This window comes from Papio anubis, chromosome 15 (genome assembly GCF_008728515.1).
Source record: "Papio anubis isolate 15944 chromosome 15, Panubis1.0, whole genome shotgun sequence".
Taxonomy (NCBI): Eukaryota; Metazoa; Chordata; class Mammalia; order Primates; family Cercopithecidae; genus Papio; species Papio anubis.
In genome coordinates, this window is record NC_044990.1 from 6,873,476 (window position 1) to 6,887,741 (window position 14,266).

General features: G+C 45.2%; 3 protein-coding genes across 4 annotated transcripts in view; 2 read left to right on the forward strand and 1 right to left on the reverse strand.

Annotated features, from left to right (window-relative positions):
* Window positions 1-1,494, reverse strand: part of LNX2 (ligand of numb-protein X 2) — a 77,140-nt gene extending 75,646 nt beyond the window's left edge. Inside the window, exon 1 of one of the 2 annotated variants that reach the window (XM_003913716.5) lies at window positions 1,297-1,494. The gene's annotated coding sequence lies outside the window, so the exon portion shown is untranslated. The remainder of the gene's footprint in view (window positions 1-1,296) is intronic. The other variant, XM_021929514.2, reaches the window with a different exon arrangement.
* A 769-nt stretch (window positions 1,495-2,263) lies between these two features.
* Window positions 2,264-4,374, forward strand: LOC103879121 (DNA-directed RNA polymerases I and III subunit RPAC2). Its single transcript, XM_009191684.3, has 2 exons — window positions 2,264-2,935; window positions 3,798-4,374. The coding sequence occupies exons 1-2, from the start codon at window positions 2,910-2,912 to the stop codon at window positions 4,171-4,173; spliced, it is 402 nt and encodes a 133-aa protein (XP_009189948.1). The 5' UTR covers window positions 2,264-2,909; the 3' UTR covers window positions 4,174-4,374.
* LOC101001980 (protein POLR1D) overlaps window positions 2,725-14,266 on the forward strand; it is a 44,903-nt gene continuing 33,361 nt past the window's right edge. The window contains exon 1 of the mRNA XM_003913709.5: window positions 2,725-2,935. Within this exon, the coding sequence (XP_003913758.1) occupies window positions 2,910-2,935 (26 nt within the window). The 5' untranslated portion in view covers window positions 2,725-2,909. The remainder of the gene's footprint in view (window positions 2,936-14,266) is intronic.

Below are 14,266 nucleotides of genomic sequence, written 5' to 3' on the forward strand. Positions count from 1 at the left end.
TGATGAGAAGACGAGAGAAACAAGATATATGGAGAATGTAACACACAAGTGGGCCGAATTAAAAGTAATGTTATTCTACTTTGGTTCTCATTTGGCCTACTTTTACCCCATGGGAAAACTCACATGTGGGACTTGGACAAGCTTAAAAAGCCAAAACTCTGTTATTCATGGCTCAACAAAGCTTTGACAAGCCAAAAAGGATACCAGATTCCCGCTTCCTTCTTTACCTGCCAAAGTCCATTTTCTAAAGAGGTGTGGGGGTGGGAATCAAATCTAGCAAAGTAAATAAAATTGATCTACTGAGATCCAACTTCATCAGTGCTGCATCGAAGTACATGCAAAAGAAATATCAAAATCTGTCCTGGGAAGAAGGCCAATTTACAAGTAAGCACTATTGCCGCAAGAATGTGAAATTCTTAAAGGCAGTTCCAATAAGCTGGAGCTCACAAGTGTTCCTCTTCCTGCACCGCCACGCTCTTCACTCAACTTTGTTTCTGATTTCTGTGATTTTAAAAAGGATAATAAATACAGCAAAGTCCATGCATAAGTGTACTTTAGCTCCTGGCACAAACGAACGTCTGGATTCATAAACTCAACGTAAACTGAAATACTAGAAGAAACACTACATGAGTCAAAAGTCCTTGTTTAAAACGTGGCATAAAGCTTTGAAAAGCGAGTGATGTATTTCCTGAACGATGCTTTGTGTGCAACTGGTTCCAAATCAAGATTCGCATTTTTAAATTACCCACTGGAATATGTCAAATCTATCTCCCACCCTCTCCAGCCTAAAGAGAAAGGTGAGAATTCACAGGCAACAGGCTAGGGCGGAGGGAACGATCTCTCCCTATCCCTTTGCAGAGGAACAAAATCCGACAAAGGCAGCTAGTGCCACTCGCATTGCCGACACCACACACACACACAGGAAATTTAAACACTCACCCCACCTCTCCCTTCCCTTAAGAAGCAAACGACGCCAAGATCTGCACCGCGGTGGCCGGAACCAGCAAATGCTAACAGCCGGAGGCCGCCCGCCTCCAGGGCTCCTACAGGCGGCGGGCACCGGGCGCCGACTCTCCCTCCCCGACCAGCCCCACACCGGAGTCCACGCCAGCCCCGCAGCCCGGGCGAGCGAAGACAGCCGCGGACGACCAAAGCTCCGGGGCGAGCTGCGGCGCCGCTCCGGCCACCTCCCGGGGCGCGGTGCTCCTCCACACCCAGCCGACGCCCGCACCTGAGGCGGCTGCCCGCAGCCGGGGAGAGGGCGTGCAGCGAGGCGGGCAGGACAAAGTTACTCACTGGGAAAGCGCGGCTGCCCGGGCCGCGCACGGGCTCCTGGCGCCGCTGCCCGGCACCAGCTCCCGCTCTCCGCGGCCCGCTGAGGGAGCGGAGAGCCTGCCCGGCTCAGCTCCGCCGAGAATTGCCGCCGCCGCCACCGCGGATTTCCTGGCAAGAAGCAAACTCCGGCCAAGACTTCACTTCTCAACCGCCCCTGCTGCCTTCCCGGGGGCCAGCGCTAAGGCCGAGCGGCCCAACCCGCAGCCGGGCCAATCGGAGGTAGCACAGGGCGGGAGGTGGGCGGACCAGAGGGCGGCTCCACCTATCCGAGAGCTCGGGAGGCGGGCCAGAAGGGGCCCGTCACTCCTGGGTTAGAGTGAGACCACTCCGCCCTCGCCGCCCGCCTCCCCCACCCGCCCCGGGCTGTCCCTGCCGCCCGCCTGATTCCCCTGCGGAAGCCCCGGGGGCTAGGTGCCTGTGCGCACCCCGGGCCGCCGCCAGGAGTGGCACTGCTCGGGAAGGAGTGAACATCCAGAGGAATCGCGGGGCGGGGTGGGGGGAGGCTAGGAGAACAGGTGGCGCAGGGAAGCAGAAACGTAGTTGCGCAGGACAGCTGGACAGCTGGAGTGGGGCAGGGTCGGGGCCGGCGGCTAGCGGAGAAGGGCCTATTCGAGAGGAAGCGCACCTGAGGGAGCGCGGCCGGGGCCGGGACGCTGGGAGCTGGGCGGAGAGCGAGTCTGGGTGGCGAAGGTTGCCGAGGCGGGGGTTGGGCACCTGGGAACAAAGGTGAGGGCGGGTTCCGCAGGTGAGGAGGTTTGAAGAGCCACAGCGGGTAAAGGGAAAAGGGAGTCCACAGCTGGAGAGGACGCGCTCTGGGGGGTAGAAGGAATCCTAGGACGGAAAGAATGAGGTGGGAAACAGTTTTTTCCCAAACTCTCACTACCCCAAAAGAGAAAGACATTTCTTTCTTGCCCTTTATTTGACCCAGTTGAGAATGCAACTGCAAGGTCCCCGGTGAGACAAATACCGCCTTCAACCCTCGTATTCTGTCGTGACTCATCTTGCACGTGACCCCCTCCCTCTTCAAGGTGTGTTGACCGACTAGAGCTTAAGCCTGTCGTCCCACAGAAGGCCCGGGAGGGCCGGGGTCCCAGGAAGGGCCATCCTGGGTCAACACCGCCCCAGTGGGGGAGTCGGGCCTCTTTCGCCCTTGCCACTGGGAAGGGAAGTGATTTGGGGGCGGCAGGTAAGGCCCCGCTCCTTCGCCATCACCTGGGGAAAGGTACCAAGGTTGAGCTGGCGCGCCCGCAGGCCTGTCTGGGCCTCGGGGTAAAGCGGCGCTGGCCCCACCCCCTGCCCCTCCCGCCGTGAGTGGCCTCCCCTGGTCGCCCAGGTGAGCCGCCGGGCCGCGAGCCACCGCCCACCCCGCGTCGGGGCGGGGCCTGGGGGCGGAGCCTGATGCCCCGCCCCGCGGCTGGGCCCTGCCGCGCCGCTGCGGCTCCTCCTCCCTCCTTCCGTCCTCCGCGCCTTCCGTCGGTCTGTCCTTCCTTCCTGCTTCGTCTCCACGCCTCGCGCTATGGGACAGAACCCCCGATCCGCCAGCACCACCTGAGGATCCGGAAACCGCCCCAGCGATGGAAGAGGACCAGGAGCTGGAGAGGTAACGGCCGAGGAGGAGGCGGGCGGAGCGGGCCGCGCCCAAGGGGAGCGGGTGGCCGAGGGGCACGCTGCCCGGCCTGGCAGTCGGGGCCTGACTCGGGGCGCAGAGAAGAATCATGGAGAGAGAGGTGGGGAGGAGACATGAATGTTTCAATTGAGAGACTGAGAGGTGCGCTAGCTATTAAGGAGGGAAGACAAGTTGGGAGACCAGAGTTAAGTATCCGAACTGCCCATCCCCGTTAGAACAGCAGCGTGTAAAATCACGCCCCGGGCCTCTGCTCCCTGAGGACGGTACTGGTGCCTCTGTCCCTGTAACTACGGCTCACGTTCCTTCTATGTACAGTCTGCTCCTAAAGCCACTCATCTGTGCACTGAGCTCTTTTTCTCCCTCCCGCTTGACTCCTGGACCTTCCATTCTCCTAGTTTCCTTCTCTTGCAAAATGGAAGCCGTAGTTGGGCCTGCACATTGATCATCTGTATCCTCTATTTTTATACTAGAGCAATCGGGATTTTTATGCCTTTCAACCCCCTTTTCATCCTCTAGCAGGACCAATCCTATTCTAATCCTATCCCTTGCTTGTGACTCTACCAAAGAATATTTTTGCGAACACTTAAGTTTGTGTTTTTCTAAGAAAACTCCCCTTGTGGCCAGTGTGGATGGTCAGATGGAGCAGGGAAAAACTGGAGGCAATAAATTATTTATTGATAGAGTTTGTGGAGGCAGGAAAATGAGAGGCGAATAATTCTATGTAGCTGGAGTAGATTAATAATAATGCGTTGCAATGTGATATAGTAAATGAAAAAAAGCTAGTTACAAAACAATATTCAGTATGATCTCATTTTTATAAAAAATATGTGTGTAGAAAAATATCTGGATTGAAGACCTCAATGGCTGAAGGCGAGAGGAAGACAGCCCTGGAAATGGTCCAGGCAGCTGGAACAGATAGACACTGTGTGACATTTGTATTGCACGAGGAAGACCATACCCTAGGAAATTCTCTACGTTACATGATCATGAAGAACCCGGAAGTGGAATTTTGTGGTTACACTACAACCCATCCTTCAGAGAGCAAAATTAATTTACGCATTCAGACTCGAGGTACTCTTCCAGCTGTTGAGCCATTTCAGAGAGGCCTGAATGAGCTCATGAGTGTCTGCCAACATGTGCTTGACAAGTTTGAGGCCAGCATAAAGGACTATAAGGATCAAAAAGCAAGCAGAAATGAATCCACATTCTAGTCCCTTATGCAGTATACAAGGAGAACTGTCCTCTAGGATATTCTCTTCCTGATGGTGCAGAACCCAGAATTAGAAGTTTGTGGTTACAGCATACTCTGTCCTTCAGAAAGGCGTGATTCTAGCTGTTGCCCCTCGCAGCTGTTGGAACCTCTGCAAAAACCTCTGTATTCTTCTAATAAATTCCCTCTTTTATTTAAACTAGTTTGACTGGTTTCTGTTCCATGCAACCAAATGGTCCTTGAGGATGACTTTTTTTTTCTTTTAATTAAGCCAGCGTTGAAAATGAGGAAACTGAGCATATCAGAGACCTAGACAAGAACTGTGATCATGGGAATTAAAAGGAGTATGTATCCATGTCTGTAGTTGGGGTGGTGGGAGTAAGGGAAGAGACAAAAACCATTACCCCAGTTAGACTGTTGTTAGTTTAAAAAAAGAAGGAAAATTGGGGTGGGGACTTGACTTCTTGCTAAACTTTTTGGCTTTTAAAGAATTGCATCATTTGCTGTGGTTGGGAGACTGGGCAAGGGTGGGAATAATTTGACAGAAGTGTGAGAATTCTGGTTTTACATGAGAGTTTTAAGGAGTAAGGCTCCATCTTTGAGGCATTTACAGGAAATATACCAGTTTACTGCTTGAATTTCGGGATGTTGATACTTAGTCATGATCTAAGTAAGGTAAGATGTTTTGATTATGTTACAGAAGGAGAAAATTGGGATGACTAGATAACATTTTCAGTCCTTAGGTAGGTGTAGCCTACGGTAACGTAGAAGAAGCCCTATTTGAGAGAAGATAAAGCCAAGGAGAAGGAAAATTCCAAGGAAATGACTGTTTTGGAAAACACATATCCCATCCACCAGTGCTCTGTGCTTTGGGGCCTTGTTTATGCTATCCCCTCTTCCTGGGCCAGTCTTACTCCTGCCATACTAAGTGAAAGCTTATGTGTCAGGCCCCCCAGCCTAGTTTGGGTACTTCTTTGTGCTTTCATTACACCCTGTGTTTCCTGGCCTTGGTATTTACTATGCTGTTGGTAGTGCTTATTTACCCACTATATCAACTTGCAGGTCAACATGATTCTGGTATCTGGAACACCTGACAGGTAGTGGACACTTAGTAAATACTCTATGAATTCATGTAAGTAGTTATGGCCTGCAGCTTTTCAGTCACTCAATCCTGACCTCTTATACTAGCCTGCTGTAGAGCCTACATTTCCTATACTCAGTCAACTTCTTTAAAGATATTTCCATATTTTTGAGCACTAGTATGTTCCAGGCCTTGGGGATAGATATATAGGGATAGTGGATGAGACAGAGTAAGTCCTGTTCTCATAAGGCATGTGTTATAATAAGAGCCCCTTTAAAAAAAAAAAAAAAAAAAAAACAAAAAAACATTGTAAGGCTCGCCATAGGACTCATACCTGGGAAGCCAAGGTGGGAGGATCACTTGAGCCCAGGAGACAAGCCTGGGCAACATAGGGAGTCCCTGTCTCTACAAAAAAATTAAAAAGCTATCCCGGCATGGTGACACATGCCTGTAGTCCCAGCTACTTAGGAAGCTGAGGCAAGAGGATATCTTGAACCCAGGAGGTTGAGGCTGCAATGAGCCATGACCACACCACTGCATTCCATCCTGGGTGACAGAGTGAGACCCTGTCTCAAAAAATATATATAAAATTAAAAACTTGTAATTCTGTGAAAGCAGCAAATGTAGGGTCAAGATAGAAAACATGAGAAAGGAATCTGCTTTAGGCATGGAAGTTAGGAAAGGTGTTCTAGAGATTACAGGAAGGGAGAGAGCTGGCTGTGCAAAGAGAGAAAATGCATTCTGGGGGTGTAGCATGTGCAAAGGTCCTGAAGCAGAAAACTGGTGGCGTGAAGCAGAAAACTGGTGGCGTGAGGAACTGAAGATATTGAAAGAAGATCTGCATGTTTTTGTAGCACAGTAGACAAGGAGAAGGGCTGGTCCCTCTGGAGTCCATGGGAGGAAGAGACGGGGTAGTAGAGATTTTGGATTTTAAGCACAGTGGGAATGGCATCTTCATTACTTTGATTACAGTGTTGGGGGAGATGAATTATAGGGAGGCTGGAGTAGTAGCAGAGAGAGACACTATAAAGAGTTGAAGTGGCCTAGAAGGGTAGAAGCTAATGATGGAGAAGAGAAGGTAGGTTTGAGGTATATTTTAGAATTGAATTGGCACAGAATTGGTACACCTCAGGAATTGAATGTGGAAGATGAAGAATCAAAGATGACTACTGCCTAGCTTTAGGGCCAATTACTGAAATTGAAAAGCTTAAAATGGAAAATAGATTGGGACGTGGAAAAGATGATAGGAATCAAAAGTTTCATCTTTGAACATTGTAAGCAGTGGCTATGTGAGTTGGAGATCGTGGAAGAGATCTAAGCTGGAGACAAATTTTGTGAGTCCTTGCCATAAAGATGACAAAAATTGATTAAAAAAAAAAAAAAAATAGAGGGTGGCAAAGAAGTGGGCCCAGAACCAAGCCCTAGGCAACTTCAGTATTTAAAGTTTGGGTCAAAGAAGAGTTTTAAAGATAAGAGTATTTATAAGTTTGGGTCAATGTGATGGTAGGAAAGTGCAAAAGTAGGGTATGGAAGCCAAGGGTTTCAAATAGGGAATAGAAAAATGTCACCTGAAGTTAACATGGAGGTCACTAGGCAGAAGCAGCATTAGTTTACTACCTAGGAGGAGTAAACATTACCACTCATACAGAGGAATGGCTTAGTTTGGTTTTCCAATAAAAGAAGCACATGAAGACATTGGAAGAGGTGAGTTTAGGCGGAAGCAGGGATGTCATAGGGCAAGGATACAGAATATTCTCTTATGGTTATAGTAAGAAATTCTGGAAAGTCAATGTTTAAGGGCATTAGCCTTTGAAGATAAAAGGAAGCTTAAAAAGGATGTGGAAAAGGATTAAAAACTTTTTTCCTCTCCCAAAACTTTGCCTGTGGGAATAGTAAACAGAATTACTTACATGGAGTTTAATTCCTCTGAACCAAGGCCTGTCAGGAGATGAAAACAAAGTTTAATTAGTGGACAGCAAGGTACAGACTGATGATAGCAGATGAAGTACAGTAGGAAACACACCCAGAGGCGACCACTCACCACATCACGACTTCATTGCACCTAAAAGGATTTAGACTGATCATGTAGCATTCTGTCTTGAATCTCTTTAGGGTGGCCATAAACTCACAGGTTCATGAAAAACACCTGCAGAAGGCAGTTGGGTGAAGGGAAGAAACTGAGAACAGGGTAGGCAGGTTAACCAAGAGTCTTGTATATGTGAAAGGAATCTGCATAAAGTCTGTAGGGACCTGAGGGAAAGCTGAGTTGGTCCAAAAAGGACCAGGGAGACGAATGTGAATCATACTCATATGTACTGTGAAAAGTTAATCTGCATCTGATTTGCACTCCAATAACATTTCATTCTAAATAAACTCATGCCAGTGATTCAAGATCAGAAGTTCTCTTCAGCTGTAAAGTACTATGACTTTTAAAAAGCCGATTATTAAATAATATTATATACCAAAAGCTTTTAATATATAGTAATTCTGAGTACTTGCTGGCACTTTCTATTTTCAAAGTACTTTACAAGCTAATTATTTATAAATTGCATATAGCTGTAACATCTAAGTACTCTAATTAGTTGGCGTAATGCACAGGTTCACACAGAATCTCTAGAGATGGAAAGGTGTCTACATACAAAGTGGTCTCTTCAGTATTGACCCAAAGAGTATCTTACATCTCAAGCGACAGGAAAGCATATCAAGTTCCATGGCCTACCGCCCACCAGCCACCTTTTAGTTGCCCGTCAACATATTATTCAGATTTTAGATGGTCTCCAGATCACTAGACAAAAGTCATCTTTTTGGTTAGCGTTATTTAGAGTCATTCTTTGTAACAACCTTTAAACTGGGCTCTTGGAAGTTTACCCATCTGCTTTCAAGTACTTACTAAGACCCCCAAACCCAGCCTTTTTTTGCTCAAATTCTTAATGTTGCTATTTTATTTTGCTGCTTTATAAACTATCCTGGTACAGTTAACTGTGTGTGTGTTTTTTTTCTGTTGTTGTTTTTTTTTTTTTCTCATGATGAAATTCTTCTCAAACTTGGATTATTAGATCTCTAGTTATTTAACTATACAGTAAGTATGTACCTAATAGTAGCACAGTCCTGAGAAATGGTGGAAATAAGAGACTATGAATCTGTCATGAAAATCCTTCTGTGGTTTTGGAGAAGGCAGACAAGAGCTGTACACATGAAAAAGAAAACCAATTGTATTAACAATGAAGTGCCCGAATGTGCAGTGTAGAGTATTATGTGATGAATTCAGAATGGGATGGGTGAAAGGCACTACTGAAACTTCGATTCTTTCGTGAGCACCCATTCTGTCAGCCAGTGAAGATGGCAAAAGAATTGGCGGCTTATAAAATACTAATAACAGGAATAAATGATTTCCTTTTTCTCAGTGTAAGAGAGCTGTTAAAGATTCTTGAGTGAGAACTGCCATAAAGTTTTAGTTTTTTGTTTTTTGTCCCATGCCCGTGTGCAGAATGGGTAAGTGGAAGGAAACTGGAAGACAGCAGTGAGCTGGGGACGTTTGTAATAGTTCAGGTATAATGTAAGGAAGGCATACTTGTAGGACAGGAGATAAAAGGATGGATACAAAAAAAAAATGCTTAAACAAAAAAAGTAACTTAGAGACAGATTCTATAGAGGAGTAATAGAAGAGTTGTAGATGACCCCAAAGGCTCCATATCCGGGTTCATTTACCCCTTTGTTTATCCTACCATTCCCTCACAACCAAAAACCGGTAAGGCAGGATTTATCATTTCTTCTCTCCAACCTGTCCTTACTAATAGGAGTTAGTGGGTGCAACCACCCTTACCTCCTTCCCCAACCCATATCAGAAGAATTCATGTCTTTTACAAGGATATGAATCCAGGGCTACCAATGTGAAAATTGAGAGTTGAGGGGAGGAGATCAGGGCAGTGAACAGCCTGGCTCTTGCGGTCTGCACTCACCAAGTTGCTTGCTTTACAGGGAATGTTTTCATTAGTTCGTTCCATAAATATTGAGCACATACTACATGGAGGCACAGTTTAGGGGCCAGGATACGGCAGTGAACAAGTTGATCCACATGCGGTTTTTTTTTTTCTAATGGCAGAGTTGGACAATAAAGAAACATGCAAACAAACTTAATTTCAGGTAGTAAAATAATGATGACAAGGAGAAGACACTGAGATTAAGTAGTTAAGGAAGGCCTTTATGAGGAGGTGACATTTGAGCAGAGAAATACAGGAAGAGAGAGACCAAGGATAAAAGAGAATGAGCCCAGAATTTTTTTTTAAAACCTGAGCTTAGATTATTTAGCAATGAAAGCAAAATTATGAACCTTTCTAGAGGAATAAATTGTGTATTTCAGCCTTGTATGTGTTTGTAACTTTTATTAGTGCCTAAATGTATATCATCTGTCTTTAACCTGTATATGTATTTACCTAACAATTATAGTAAAGAATATGGAACTACTCTGTGGGAAGGAGGATATGTAGGATATTGGAGGTGTTTTTGGTTGGCTGATATATGTATGTATATTGCAGGACTTAATTTAATTGAAAAAAATTTTTTTTTTTAAAGAAAAGTACACTTTTTTCTTTTTTTGAGACGGTTGCACTGTTACCCAGACTGGAATGCAGTGGTGCAATCTCAACTCACTGCAGCCTTGACCTCCCACGCTCAAGCATGACCTCCCACGCTCAAGGTGACCTCCCACCTCAGCCTCCTGAGTAGCTGAGACTACAGGCATGTGCCACCATGCCTCACTAATTTTATTTTATTTTTTTGTGGAGACAGTCTCACTGTATTGCCCAGGCTGGTCTCAAACTCCTAGACTCAAGTGATCCTTCCACCTCAGCCTCCCAAAGTGCTAGGATTATAGGCGTGAGCCACTGTGCCCAGCCAAAATAGACCTTCTTTAGGAATAGAAGTTGATGTGTGTGGAATCCTGAATATCTTTTCAGTAAGCATGGGCATAGCAAACTGAGGCAGTATAACATTGGAGTTAAGAGCTGTTGGACTCATAATGCCTAGGTTTTGATCCTGGCTCTAGACGTTAGCCATGAGACCTTGGACATACTGTTTGATATCTTTGTGCCTGAGTTTATTCTTCTGTAAATTGAGATAACAAGAATACCATATAGGGATGTTACAACTGTTAATTTAGATAATATTCAAAGTGCTCGGGACGGTACCTGAACCGTAAAGCATGCCCTCAATCAATGTTAGCTATTAGTGTTATTATTGTAATGTCATTGATGTTGAGCAAGCTGGGTTGGTTTATATTCCTTCAAGGTGAAAACTTGGAAACAAAAAACCGTAGTAGCCTGTGTTATTTTTTTGTTTTCTTCCATCTATAATATGATTTGAGGACCCGGGTATGGAAGGTTATCAGTCTGATAAGCCGTAGCTTTTAAGAAAAATACTTTAAAATAGCATTCTCATTAATAGGATATTTTTAAAAATCACAGACAAATTGTGTTTCTCCTCTTTGAAAAAAGAAATTAAGATTCTGATGGAACATTCATAATCTTCCTTAAGCCTTAAGATAAAGGTTAAGCAGAAAGAAAAGCAAGTTCTATAGCAGATGGATACCTGGCTTGGTGCCAGGTATCTGGACTATTGGTAGGAAGCCAGGGCTCAATCTAGGTCAGTTGGTTGTAAAAACTGCATTAAAAAGACTATATTTATTTATTTTTTGAGACAGAGTCTCACTCTGTTGGCCAGGCTGGAGTGCAGTGGCGTGATCTCAGCTCACTGCAACCTCCGCCTCCCGGGTTCAAGAGATTCTCCTGCCTCAGCCTCCCGAGTAGCTGGGACTACAGGCACCCGCCACCATGCCTAGCCAATTTTTGTATTTTTAAGTAGAGACAGGGTTTCACCATATTGGACAGGCTGGTCTCAAACTCCTGACCTCGTGATCTGCCTGCCTCGGCCTCCCAAAGTGCTGGGATAGCCACCGCTCCCAGCCTGATTTTTTTAATCTAGTACTGTTTCTCTGTGTATTCCCTGTTCATTACGCAAGGCACTTAGCATATCGCAAAAAGAAAAGCTACCTTGGTGCTTTTCTGAGTTTTACCTTCCTGACTTAAGTCAAACCTCAAAAAAATTATGAATAATGCCCCCACCAATTCTGTTAAAAAGGACTCCAAGAGAAAATCCAACAGCCGGGAGCATCTAATCACGCAGAGACTGAACTAGTTGGCTTAAACAACAGCTTGGGGTTACAATTTTTGTTGTTGTTTTTTTCATGGGTGGGAGAGACTTTCTGTTTCTCTGCCGACCTCTTTCAAGGCAGTATTGTGTAGAGGTGAAGGGTAGGGACTCTGAAGTCAGAGGGCCTGTTGGCTCCACACTTCCTATCTTATGAATGTGGGCAAGTGACTTAACCTTTCTGAGCCTCAGTTTCCTTACCTATAAAATTAGGCTAATAATAACATCTACTTTATAGGGCTATTGTGACAAATAAATGAAGTAAAGCACTTAGCACAATTTCTAGTACACTTAAATACTCAAACATTAGCTATTGCTATTGATATATATAGTTGTTGTTTAAGCCAGTTAGTGGGAGTTAAACTAATGGTCTTCACAGTACAGACTGTGTCGTGTTATCCATAGGAGCCCTCCTGGCTGGCTTGCATGAGCTGCCTGCCTCCCCCACCTGCCCCACCCTGCTGTCTTCCCAAAGCATCACCTGTGACTCTGCCACACTGGCCTTCTCACTTCTTTTATTCATATAAGCCTAACATTGCCATTTCAGGGCCTTGGCACTTGCCCTTTACTTCCCGAACCTCTCTTCCCCTAAATCTTCACACGGCCTGTCTGTTTCCAAAGTCGTTTGCTCAGAGAGACCATCCTTGACTGGGTATTAGTCCATTGCTGCATAACAGATTATCCCAAAACTTAGTGGCTGAAAGCAACAAATACGTCTCAGTTTCTGTGGGTCAAGAATCTGGGTGGAGCTTAGCTGGGTGATTTTGACTCAGGGTCTCTGACAAGGCTGTAGTCAAGATGTCATCCAGGCTGCAGTCTTGAGGATTGCGTGGGAGAGGATTTACCCACAAGCTCACTCATGCTTCATGCCATGGCAGCTGGCTTCCTGCCAGAGCCAGGAAGACAGAGTTAGAGAGAACCCAAGACAGAAGCCAGTCTTTTTATGCCCTGCTCTCAGAAGTGGCATCCCATTGCCTCTGCTCTATTCTGTTGGTTAGACAGGAGTCGGTAAGTCCAGCCCACACTTAAGAGGAGGGGAGTACATGAGGGTCTGAATACTAGGAGGTGGGGATCCTTGGCACCATCTTAGCGGCTGCTTACCCATCCACCTTCTCTAAAGTGGCAGGCACATCCACATACAAACCTCCATCACTCTCTATTCCCATACCTTGCTATATTCCTTCATAGTACTCATTGTCAACTGACGTTATATTATATATTTATATATTTATTGTCTAATTCCACTTGAAAAATGTCTCCTTGGTGACAAGGGCTTTGTCCTTGTTTGCTTCTGAACCCCGAGCACTTAAAACTGGGCACACAGTAGGCTTTCATTGATGTTTACTCAGAAAGTGAGTGAATATATGCATGATTACATAGCAGTGTCAGAGTATGAGTGCCACAACAGGAAGAAGGACTGATGATTTATAATGACATTTTTTTGTACACTTATTAGCTGACACTTGCAACTCAGAAAGCCACCACAGTAACAAGCTTCAAGAAGACAAAAAATTCTTGAGTGAGACAAGGAACTATGCCTATCCTGTGGCTTCAGTGGGAGGAGGAGCTGGGGGGAGGCATGGATAAGCAGCATAGAGAGCCTTGATAAAGATGGTTATGCTTTATTTTCTGTTTCATTTTTGTCTTCTCTGTGTCCTCAAGAGCCTCTAACATTACTATCTTCACCACCTGGATCCCATGCTTCATCCGTTATCTTGCCTCTCTATTGGTCTAAAAAGGTAGAGTATCTCCCACTTGAAGTTGATTGATGGACATTTTTACTTTGCAACAGCAGTATGGGAGAGTGATATGGATTTTCCTTGGGATCTTGTCCCCACAGAACTCTAGTAGAGAAAAAGTTTTAGGATTGTTGTTTTGAGTACCGTGAAGTGGAATTTAAAGGATTTGATTCCAAGGTATGCTGTCTTTTCAATGCCAAATAGTACACTCATTTCCTAACCAGCTGTCTCGTAAATCTATGCCATTTACTACAAATAGCATTGCTTTGGAAAAATAACAGAAGGCGTGCGTTTGTTTTTCCAGCAGCTATTTAAGGTCCATTTGTCTTCCAGGTACCAGGAGTGCAAAGACGAATCTCATTTCATGCCTACCCTCACAGAGTTTGCAATCTGACTAGACCAAAGAGCTGTGTAGTATTGAATTCCTGAAGGATAGGTGTCATTTCTTCTAACTCTTTTACCTCATTAAAATTGCAGCACCCCTCCCGCCCCCCAGCACTCCTACCTTGTAGTATTTTTTCTATAGCACTTACCTTCCAATATATGAGATATATAATTTACCTATTTATTGTATTCATTACATATTGCCTTTCCCTCTACTTCTCAAACACACACACTGTAACATAAGCTCCGTGAGAGCAGAGATTTTTGTTTGAATGTTCACTGATGTATCCACAACCCCTGGAACCATGCCTGGCTCACAGCAGGTGTTCAAAAAATGTTTATGAAATGATTGACTCTGTATTGTTTTTTCATTAAATACCCCAAGAGCTGAACTTGAATTTGAAAAGGGAAATAACTATTCTATAAGCTTTGAATTGAGAACGACAAATTTGTGGTTGTGTGTCTTCAACTCCATAGTCTGTCACATGTAGATGACAAAAGACTGGGCCTGTCCAGGAGGGGTCAGATCTAGAGGTTCATTTAGGCAAAGGGTGACCAGAGCAGGCAAAGATTGAGTGCCAGAGGAGTAGCCTATGCAGTAGGAACCAAGCAGATCTGATAGATATTGCCAGGTAGATGACTCCAGAGGGGTCACCTGAGCTAAGAATTGGGCATGTTATTATACA